The sequence below is a fragment of the Carettochelys insculpta genome, chromosome 28, assembly GCF_033958435.1.
Source record: "Carettochelys insculpta isolate YL-2023 chromosome 28, ASM3395843v1, whole genome shotgun sequence".
Lineage (NCBI taxonomy): Eukaryota > Metazoa > Chordata > Testudines > Carettochelyidae > Carettochelys > Carettochelys insculpta.
In genome coordinates, this window is record NC_134164.1 from 15282824 (window position 1) to 15294044 (window position 11221).

Below are 11221 nucleotides of genomic sequence, written 5' to 3' on the forward strand. Positions count from 1 at the left end.
CAACACACCTGCTAATGCATCCCAGAATCACGTTTGCTTTTTTTGCAACAGCATCACACTGTTGACTCATATTCAGCTTGTGGTGCACTATAACCCCTAGATCCCTTTCTGCTGTAGTCGTTCCTAGGCAGCCTCTCCCCATTCTGTATGTGTGAAACTGATTGTTCCTTCCCAAGTGGAGCACTTTGCATTTGTCCTTATTAAACTTCATCCTGTTTACCTCAGACCATTTCTCCAATTTATGTAGATCATTTTGAATTATGACCCTATCCTCCAAAGCAGTCGCAAGCCCTCCCAGCTTGGTATCATCTGCAAACTTAATAGGCGTACTTTCTATGCCAATATCTAAATCATTGATGAAGATATTGAATAGAACTGGTCCTAACACAGACCCCTGCGGAACCCCACTTGTTATACTTTTTCAGCAGGATTGAGAACCATTAAGAACTACTCTCTGGGTACGGTTATCCAGCCAGTTATGCACCCACCTTATCGTAGCCTCATCTAAATTGTATTTGCCTAGTTTTTTTATAAGAATATCATGCGAGACTGTATCAAATGCTTCATTAAAGTCTAGGTAGACCACATCTACCGCTTCTCCTCTATCCAGAAGGCTCATTATCCTATCAAAGAAAGCTACCAGATTGGTTTCATATGATTTGTTCTTTACAAATCCATGCTGGTTGTTCCTTATCACCTTACCACCTTCCAAGTGCTTGGAGATGATTTCTTTAATTACCTGCTCCATTATCCTTCCTGGCACAGAAGTTAAGCTGACTGGCCTGTAGTTTCCTGGGTTGTTGTTACTCCCCTTTTTATAGGTGGGCACTATATTTGCCCTTTTCCAGTCTTCTGGAATCTCTCCTGTCTCCCATGATTTTCCAAAGATGATAGGTAAAGGCTCAGATACCTCCTCTATCAGCTCCTTGAGTATTCTAGGATGCATTTCCTCAGGCCCTGGTGACTTGCAGACATCTAATTTTTCTATGTGATTTTTAACTTGTTCTTTTTTATTTCAACTTCTGACCCTACCCCTTTCCCGCTTGCATTCACTATGTCGGGCATTCCTTCATCAGACTTCTCAGTGACGACCGAAACAAAGAAGTCATTAAGCATCTCTGCCATTTCCAAGTTCCCTGTTACTGTTTCTCCCTCCTCACTGAGCGATGGCCCTACCCTGTCCCCGATCTTCCTCTTGTTTCTAATGTATTTATAAAAAGCCTTCTTGTTTCCCTTTATGCCTGGGGAGTGGTTTGGAGCACCAAGCCAGATAAGGGTCCCCCCTACTCCCCTCATGACCAGCCCTTGCACTTCTGTGCCTCCCGTCCTGCCCAGCTCTCCCATCCCATCCCCAGTCTGTTTCCACACACCCCTCCCACCCAGTCCTCAGCCTACTCCTACATGCTCCTCCTGGCCAGACTCCGCACCCTTCCTTGCTCGTGCACACTCCCCTGTAGCCAGACACTACCCCCAGCAGCCTCCTGCACCCTCCTTCCTGGCCAGACAACTCACCCCCAGCTCACTTCTGCACCCTCCTGCCATCCCCGACACCCCACCCTTAGCCTGTTCCCGCACCCTCCCTGGCCAGACCCCCATTCTACTCCCTTGGCAGCCCCCTCCCACAAACTAAACCCATCAGTTTTGGCCTCACCCCAGAGCCTGGGGGAGCTCACAAAATCTACTAGCCCCGGGACCCCAAAGGAGTTAACCTGGCCTGTGGGATGCCCTGAAAGTTGGTGCTTCTCTCACTTGTGTGACCCCCGACTGATTTTTTCTGTAGATCAGTGGCCCCCGACCCAAAAAAGGTTCCTGCCCCTGCCACAAATCGAGACAGTGTTAAAATGGGGCTTTTCTATTTTAAACAAATTAATGGTTTGTTTTATTTAAAACAAAGTTTGGTAACGTAGCCTGATACTGTTTACATCTCTTTAATGATTTTGATTATTAGTATTTCCTTGCTGACCAGTTCTGTCGATCTCCTTCTGTTATAGCTCCAGTAGCCTAGGACAAATAATTTAGTATTCAAGGTATTTGGAGGTAAATGGAGGCGTTTTGTCATCATGGGTGGTTGGCTGGTGGTCCACAGAAAAGTCTGCGCTGAGCAGGGCTGTGGGCCAAAATGTTTGAGAAGCGTTGCCTGAAAGCACCTGGCCAGCGCTGACAAACCACTCATGAGACTGTCCCATTGTGCACTTGGTCTCTGGCTTAGCGCCAGCCTGCAGCTGCACTTCAGGGCTGACTCCACTTTGGGCAGTGTTGCAGAAGCTGGACATTCACCGGTCGGTAAATGCTGGCTGGGCGTGTGCTTGGTGATGCAGTGAATGGTCCAGAGTCCCCTTGTCCAAGAATCAGTGGGGAGACTGAGGCACATTGGGGTAGAGACTTGCCCAAGGTCATCTTACAAGCCAGGAACAGAGCCCAGGAGACCCAACTTCAGTGTCCTACTCAAATCTGTAGAAGCTGCAGCCTTCCTCTGTAAAATGTTGCATCTCATTCACTTGGCTGGGGAGTGAGCCCCCAGTTCCCTGAACGTTTCTGGAGTCAGCCCCTCCATAGTGTGCATTCATGTCCCCCCTCTGCATGGTGCAGCTCACAGGGCTGGCTTGCCTTCACTATGGGAGTCCTTCGCTGTTTACAGTGGCAGTGGCTGTCCTGAGGTGGTGGGTCTGGGAGTGAATGTCTCAGTGCTGGGTATTTACCTCTTATCTGATTGGCTTCAGAGCTGCCAGGCTCCTGCTCCCCATGGAGGGCTCCCGTGTCCCTGCTGGCAGCATCCCAAAGCCAGCCTCAGTGGTTCCCAAAGTGCTGGAGCAGAAGCGAAGGCGTCCAGCAAGGTAAGAGCTCGCTGGCGGTGACCAGCCCAAGAGGCAGCAGCTGGCTGGGAGAGCATGTCCCTCTCCACCAGCTCATTGCCAGCCGCTGTCTGGGGAGGGGAGCCCAGGCCTGAGGGGCCGTGGGAGCAAGCAGCCCTCATGTGTCCCTTCCCACCTGCCTGTGACAGGCTGTCCCTGCCCAGTGCTGAGACCGCGGGAGTGATCCTGTAGGGGATGGGGGTGAAGGCTGCCCTGGTGCCTGGACAAGGCTGATTCTGTCCAGGAGCTGGGGCTGGGCGTGACAAAGGCCCAGCTCTCTAGTGGGTGTCACTAACTGCCCTGGCCGTACATTTCAGCGCTGCCTCCCACTCCCTGGGGGCGCTGCGGAGCCGCAGCCGGATCGCCAGACTCCAGAGCAGCACGAGGAAGTCCCTGCAGCCCCCAAGTGGCCCAGGTAACCGGTTCTCCTCCTAGTGCTTGGCAAGCCAGGCTGGCGGAGGACACCGGTCTGTGCCTTCCTGCCGGGATACGCATGGGGAGCAACCCCTGGGCTCAGCAGCTGCTTGCTCCAGGTGCCCAGGGATCCTTGCCTGCTCTGGCTGAGCCGCAGCCCTTCTCCTCCAGGGTGGGGTGCAGGGTGCAGCTGCCTAAGCCACGGGTATCATGGGACTTGGTAAACTATGAAACCCTAAGCAAACCCTTGGGTATCCCGTAGTGTCCAGGAAGCGCCCCCGGGGCACCTGAACCCATCCCACAGTGCCACCAGCAATGGCTGCCCAGAGCCGCTCAACCCTTGGGCACAGAGTGCCTTGCCACACTGAATCCCCTGGCTGGCCCAGGGCTGCCTCGGGGGGTGGGGGGTCCGCTTCCCCTGGCTGGCGTGGGGGTGGGAGGGGCGGTTCCCCTGGCTGGCCCAGGGCTGCCTCAGAGTAGGTGTGGGCGGGGAGGGAGCCCACTTTCCCTCTCTGGCACAGGGCTGCCTCAGGGGGCCGCTTCCCCGGCTGTAGCCAGCTCTGGGGCAGAAGCTCCATTCCTCCTCGTGCTGAGCACGGGTTCTGGCGCCACCCCGGGAGTTCTCACGCCCCCATAGCACAAAGGGAGAAGGCAGCGAGACCTACTGGCTGGAGCCACGGTGGGAGCTGGGCGCCCAGGCTCAAGGCAGCAGAAGCCTGGGCGAGCTGCGGTCTTGGCAAGCTGAGGGGCTGCAGGTGCCAGCGATCCTGGCCAGCGCTGCTTTAGTTCCCTTGTCCGTGTGTTTGCACCTGCAGCGCGGCCTTCCGGCACTCTGGGCAAGAGGAGCAGAGCAGGACTAGAAGCGACAGGTGGACAAATCCTGCAGCCTGTCCCCAGATCCCAGGCCGTGAAGCTCTTCTGCTGAAGTCCTTGAACCTGGGCTGCCACTGCCCCCCGAGCACCCAGCAGCCCTACAACCCCTCCGTGCCTGGACTTGTCTCCCCACGCCTGCCCTACTGCAGCAGTGCTCCCGGCCCCCTTGCCCTGGGGTTGGGCGCTCTCCTGTGCGTCTGCTTAGGGCTCTCTGGGCACACTGAAAGGAGGAACGGGGACCGGCAAAATACGGCCCATGGGCTGGGTCAGGCCCACCAAGCCGCTGGATCTGGCCCCCAGGCACCTCCGCCAGGCTCCTCCCCGCTGCTCTGGACCCTGCCAGTCGCAGGCAGGAAGCGGGAGGCTGCCCCTGCCCCAGCAAACACTTGCAGCTCGCAGTGGCTGGTTTCTGGCCAATGAGAGCTGCCTGGTGTGAGGAAGTCAGGGGCGGTGCATGTGAGTGGCTCACACAGGGGTGGGACTTGTAACCTAGGCAACCAGGTAACACCTCTGCTCAGTGGGACCCGGACGGAGGGAGAGGTGGAGCAGGGCTGGGCTTCGAATGGGAGGCCGAGCAGTTAGAAGTTGTTCCCCTCCAGACAAAGCAGGCAGGATCTCCAGGCGTGTGGCTCCCTGAGGGGGATCTCCTCCCGCCAGCACGGGTCAGACCCCTGCTCAGGCCCTGGCCCTGTCACCTAACGTACCTTCTCTTCCGCCTGCTGAGTGAGTCGCTCCTGGCTGCGGATTGAGGTGCAGAGCCTGGGGATCCCTGGACCCTGTTACACCTGTTTCCAGGACCGGCCGTGAGAAGTACCCCTCCCCACTCAGGGCTCCCATCGTTCCCTCAGCCAATGGGGGGGCCAGGACAGGCGGGGGCTCTGACTGAGAACCAGCTGGGCTGCTGGCTGGGAGCCGCCCAAGTACGTGTCTCCTGACCAGAGCCTGCTCCTGGCATCCCAAGCTCCCCTTCCCCCAACCCTTTGCACCCCCTTGCACTGCTACCATGTGTAACCCCAACCCTCTGCCCCCTCCCCAGATCACAAACCCTTCCCACACCCTGCATTTTCTACTACACTGTCCTTCCAGGTCCCAACCCTCTCCCAGTCCCTGCCCTGAATCACAAACCCTTCCTGCACCCCAGTCCTTTACCCCCAGCTCCTCCATCCAGACCCCACCCCCTCCTTTAATATCTGGAACAGCGCAGCCAAATCCTTGGAGTGGCTCCTATCAAAAAATGATTGCCTGCCCCGTTCCTAATGTCTCCTCCCACTTCCCCTTGCCCCCCCCACTCTTCATCTCAGCCCTGGAAGCAGAGCAGCCTGGAAGTTCTCTTCTCCTGCCCAGATCCCGGTAGCGTCCTGGCAGCACCCAGCCAAGTACATGGCCCCGAAGCTGAGCAGCTGTGGCAGAGCGTGCCCCAGCTGTGGGCAGCCTGCAGCACCTCTCACCTCGCCCGTGCTCTCCCCAGAGAGAAGAGGTGGTGTGAGAGCAGCCTGGCCAGCTGCTACCACTGAGCAGAGACTGGAAAGACCCCAGTGAGGGCCACCAATTCCCATGGGCCTTTGCTACAACGGGTCCAGCTGTGTGGCCGGGTTGTCAGCCTTGGTCCCAACCTCTGTTCCCCCGGAGCCCCTCAATGCACCGTCAGGCCAGGCCAGTGGGAGGAGAGAGTCTGGCTAGCCAACCCCAGACACGGCCTCCTGCCTGCACCCCAGAGCCCAGCTCAAACCACATTCCTGAGCCTGGTCCAGCTCCCCATGGACCTTCCCAGGCCTGGGCTCTCTTCTTCCAGCACTGCTGGGCTGGGAGGGGGCAAGGTCTGCGTGGCAGGATTGCTCCCAGGCCTGCCTGCAACAGCTGCCTCAGGCTGTGAGCTTGTTGTGCTGCAGTGCAGACATGGCTCAGGATGGAGCCTGGGCTGTGGGTGCCCTGCGGGGGAGGGCCTGACCTGAAGGAGGGGCCTGGCTAGCAGAAGTGGGTCCAGTAAAACATAGCCCCCTTGTGTCCGCTGGGCTAGGCTGACACTGCGCATGCTCGGGTGAGGGCTGGCTTGCACAGAGCTTTGGGCCCGCGCTCACCAGCTGAGTCACAAAAGTGAGGGGACAGCAAACCCTGCGGCTCTGAAACATGCCCAGCACGGAGTATGCGAATAGCAGGTAATGCTAATTCCCCTGTGCTCCTCATGCAACCTTCCTGCCAGCTGCCCCACCGCGGCCTGGTTCCCAGCTGCTGCTTCCCAGCTTTCCTCTCCAGGCGCAGACATCCACTGCCCTAATTATTTCAGCCCCTTTCTGGTGGAAGGCTGGAGAGAGCTGGATGTCACAGGCAGACGCTTGTCTGCACCCGGCTTTGCATTGTTTGAGGCAGGAAGATTATAATTAAAACTTTCAGCTCCCTTAAAGTTAGTTCCTCTCATTAAGAGGCAGATGGGGGCTCGGGGACCAGCTCTGCCTCCCTGCAGCTCAAGTGACTGATGCTTTTCACAGGCGACACTTTGATCCCATCTGTGTAGGAGCTGGGAAAAAATAAATATCTGGGGAGATTAGCTGAGACTTTCTGTTGACCCCAAAGCCCTCCCCACCCCCGCACACACCATCCCGCCTGCCTCAGCTAACAAGCTCGCTGGGCTGAGCAGCCTGACGCGCTGCGCGTGCCTGGCAAGGTGAGACAGACAAGCAATTAACAAGTGTCACAGCGGAGCAGAGTTGCATGCTGCTGTACAGCCAAGTCCCTGTGCCCAGCTGCCAAGAGATCAGCTTGGCTAGGGGTGAGCACACACATGGGCCAGGGGCTGCTGGGGCCAAGCTAGGGCCATGCCTCCAGAGTTCAGAACTAGGCCGTGTGGTCCAAGGGCCAGAGCAGGGAGCTGGGTGCTGCTGGTCACTAGGCGGGCCTCACCTCTAGTGCCTGTGAGGGGTTTGCTATGTTCCTGGATGGGGTCTCGGGTTCTCTAGTGCAGACCTGGCTGGTAGGGCCCAGGCTGAGCAGGGGGCTGGAGTGGGGTGATGCATAGGCCTCTTGAGGGGGTCGGGTGAAGGGTGGCAGCCAGTGCAGGATGTCTCAGGGCCAAGGGGTGGGCCCATCTCCCAGGGGGCTGGGCGGTAAGAGGTTTGTGGTACACTGAGCTAGTGTCACCCAGGGCCATGGGGTTGTGATGCCGAGTGATGGAAGGCCAAAGGGTGTTGGGAGCCAGAAAGCTGCATTGGGTGCCCAGCTCGGAGCTGGGTGCTGCTGACCAGGGAGTGTGCCAAGGCCTGTGCCTGCTGGGGAGGGGCCCGCTCTGAGGGGACACTGCAAATGGGGCTGAGGTGCTGGGGCCCACCTAGCTGGGCAGGAGGGAGGACAGGGTTGGTCCCCCCTTACTGATGTGGGGAGGGACAGCTGGGAGCTGGGTCTCCTGTCAGTGCTTGACCCTGGGGCTACAAGCACATTGACATGCTGGCCCCAATGCCACAGTGGATTTAGGCCACAGCTTCAGCGCATGCAGCAGCTCCCTGGTTCAACCAAGCCTGAGTCTCCTGCAGCCCAGGGGAGCCTGCCAGCCACCAGCACCGCCTCGCCCTTTGGCTGGCCCTTGACCAGGCCCTGCGCGGCTGTAGCTTGGGGGCAGGCTCGGCCTGCACGTGCCAGGCCGCTGGGTGCCTGGCTGCACTCCACTGGGCAGTGTGCTGGACCAGGGTGGGAGGTGGTGCCTGGAGGTCCCAGTGCAGAAACGCGGGCACCTGGCAAGCTGGTCCCAGGGGGATTTAGAGGTCTGTGGGGCACAAACCGGCACCTGGGCCCTTCCGTGCCTGTGAATTAAACCTGCAGCCCTGCTTGGCTGGGAAGCGCTGAGCACACACTTAGCCCCCACGCTGCATGGGAGCTGCTGCTAGAGCTCAAACCCTGCCTGTGCCGCGCGAACCAAGCAGAAATTCCCCTGGGTGTTAGTGCTCGGGGGGGGGACACGGGTGCAGTTGTGGGGAGCAGGGCCAGTTTACGCACGTGCTCCCACGCACGGTACTGCCTATTCCTGTGTGGGGCCCAGGTTTGCACCTGGGGTTGGGGGCTGCTCTGGCTGCTCCAAGCAGTGCACTGGCATTTAAGGCCAGCGGGGCCCCTGAGCGCCTGCTCCACTCTGCTCTGCTGGGGGGAGGGCTGGATTCCCAGTCGGGTGCTGAGGTTCCCCCATCCCCACACAGACACGTGCTCGCCTGCTATGGCAGAGCATGGAACACCCTAGGTGGCTGGGGGTGGTTGGGGGCTCCAGGTGTGACCCCCCAGAATGCAGTGCACATGGGCTCACGTCTGTCCGTTACCATGGGGGCAATGCTCATCGATAACCTGCACTGCTGCAGCAACGTCCACCAAGGCTGTGTATGTCACAGGGCCTGGCCACTGAGCCCTCAGCCTCACTGCCACCAGGAGGCTGGACTGTGATGGCCACAGGCAGGGAACCAGGGTGCCAGGGCTTGAGGCCCCTGCAAGGGCAGGGCAGGATTGCGTGAGAGGGACCCAGGGATCCTGGCCAGTGCCACCCCCGCTTGCTGAGAATGGGAAAGTGGCTGCACTGGGTCAGACCAAAGGCCCATCTAGCCCAGTGTTCTGTCTCCCACCAGAGGCCAGTGTCGGGTGCCCCGGAGGGAGTGAAGAGAGCAGGGAATCACCAAAGTGATCCCTCTCCTGTCCTCCATTTCCAGCCTCTGACACACAGAGGCCAGGTCACTGTTCCTACCCAGCCTGGCCAACAGCCGCTGATGGACCAACCGCCATGGATTTATCCAGCTCTTTACTGAACCCTGGGAAAGTCCTGATTTTACAACGTCCACTGGCCAGGAGCTCCACCGGCCGACTGGGCGCTGTGGGAAGAAACACTCCCCTTGGCTAGTTTTAAACCTGCTGCCCATTCATTGCACTTGGGGACATCCAGTTCTTACGTTAGGGGAAGGAATAACTAACTTAGTCACTTGCCCCACGCCTGTCATGATTTTATAGCCCTCTAGCATATCCCCGTCAGTCTCAGCTTTTCTAAGATGGAAAGTCCCAGTCTCTTTAATCTCTTCCTATGGCTCCCGTCCAAGCCCTTCATCCGTTTTGCTGCCCTTTTTCAATGCCAATATATCTCTGAGATGAGGCGACCGCGTCCGTAGGCAGCAGCCGAGAGGTGGGCGTGCCGGGGGTTTATACTGAGGCAATGAGACATTCTTTGTCTGATTCTCGATCCCATTTTATTGAGTCCTAACGTCCGGTTGCTTGCTGCCTGTCGCTGCAGCTGGAGTGGATGTTTTCGGGGGACTACCACAATGGCTCCGAACAAACTGTGTTCACCTTTGTGTCCGACAATTCTGTTCTTTACGGTAGTTTCAACAATTTGCCCAGGGCTGACACAGACTTAGTGGTTGTAGCAGTAGCAGCAGTGAGCCTCTTCCACTCCAACATCTTGGGGCACAGGCCATTGATGCCCAGTGTCTCCTGTCCTGGGCCACCCTTACCAGCTCTGACCAGGTGTTTCCTGTCTTTGTCGTGTCTGCCTGCAGGTCTCTACTCCAGGTGTCCCTGGGGCTCCCTCTTCTGCCTTCGGGTCTCTACACCAGGTGTTCCTGGGGCTCCCCCTTCTCCTGCCTGCAGGTCTCTACTCCAGGTGTCCCTGGGGCTCCCTCTTCTCCTGCCTTCGGGTCTCTACTCCAGGTGTTCCTGGGGCTCCCTCTTCTCCTGCCTTCGGGTCTCTACACCAGGTGTTCCTGGGGCTCCCCCTTCTCCTGCCTTCGGGTCTCTACACCAGGTGTTCCTGGGGCTCCCTCTTCTCCTGCCTTCGGGTCTCTACACCAGGTGTTCCTGGGGCTCCCCCTTCTCCTGCCTTCGGGTCTCTACACCAGGTGTTCCTGGGGCTCCCCCTTCTCCTGCCTTCAGGTCTCTACACCAGGTGTTCCTGGGGCTCCCCCTTCTCCTGCCTTCAGGTCTCTACACCAGGTGTCCCTGGGGCTCCCCCTTCTCCTGCCTTCGGGTCTCTACACCAGGTGTTCCTGGGGCTCCCCCTTCTCCTGCCTTCGGGTCTCTACACCAGGTGTTCCTGGGGCTCCCTCTTCTCCTGCCTTCGGGTCTCTACACCAGGTGTTCCTGGGGCTCCCCCTTCTCCTGCCTGCAGGTCTCTACTCCAGGTGTCCCTGGGGCTCCCTCTTCTCCTACCTTCAGGTCTCTACACCAGGTGTTCCCCCTTCTCCTGCCTTCATGTCTCTACACCAGGTGTTCCTGGGGCTCCCCCTTCTCCTGCCTTCATGTCTCTACACCAGGTGTTCCTGGGTGTGATGGGGTTCTGGGGTCCCCCAAGCTCTGCACCCCGGCCGTAGGCAGGAGAGTCTCTCACTTAGCAGGAGAACAGCGGGTTTATTAGCCGACAGGACACAGCATCGTACAGAGGAGTCAGTACAGCCGGCAGAGACAGCCAGTCCAATCCATGTTGGGGAGAGGAGGCCCCGAGGGGCCCCCAGAGCTGGGGCCTTGCCCCCTCCTTTGTCTTTCTCTCCCTCAGCCCCGACTCACTGCTTCCAACTCCCAGTTCCAATTCAAACCCCTCAGGCTCCACCTCCTCCTTTGTCTGCAGTACAAAGGTGTTACCTGGTCATCAAGGTTACCCTCAGCAGGAGCCCCACACCCTCTGTGAGCCACTCACATACACACAGGTATCCCCCACTTCATCACATCGCTCCCCCCTTCCAGACCGAACTGAGCGGGGTCACTCAACTGGTGACCTGGGGAAGTTCGGGGGCATCGGCTGTACCCTCTGTTCTCCCCTCGATGTGCACCACCTCCACATCATAGTCCTGCTGGGGGAGGCTCCAAGTCAGGAGCTTGGTCTTGGCCCTTTTCATGTGATGCAGCCGGGCAAGCTCCTTTAGTTCCCTTGGGTTGGTCGGTCTCGCTGGTTCAGCCCCGGTCCGTCAGCCACATTCTCAAGTCGGGCGGGCAGAGCCCATACAGATGCTGCAGCACCAACAGATCAAACAGGTCTTTTGTGATCTGGGTCCTGCCCCATCTGATCACCAGTCCATACAGCTGCTCCAGCCAATGTCTGGAATTCAGTTACAGTTCAGTAACAGAAGGTA

The 11221-nt window shown here is 58.3% G+C and overlaps 1 protein-coding gene across 1 annotated transcript in view; it reads left to right on the forward strand.

Moving 5' to 3' along the window:
- Window positions 1–6730, forward strand: part of KIF18B (kinesin family member 18B) — a 43125-nt gene extending 36395 nt beyond the window's left edge. Inside the window, exons 14-16 of the mRNA XM_074978916.1 lie at window positions 2721–2834; window positions 3170–3267; window positions 4082–6730. Coding sequence (XP_074835017.1) covers window positions 2721–2834; window positions 3170–3267; window positions 4082–4191 — 322 coding nt within the window. The 3' untranslated portion in view covers window positions 4192–6730. The remainder of the gene's footprint in view (window positions 1–2720; window positions 2835–3169; window positions 3268–4081) is intronic.
- The last annotated feature ends 4491 nt before the right edge of the window (window positions 6731–11221 follow it).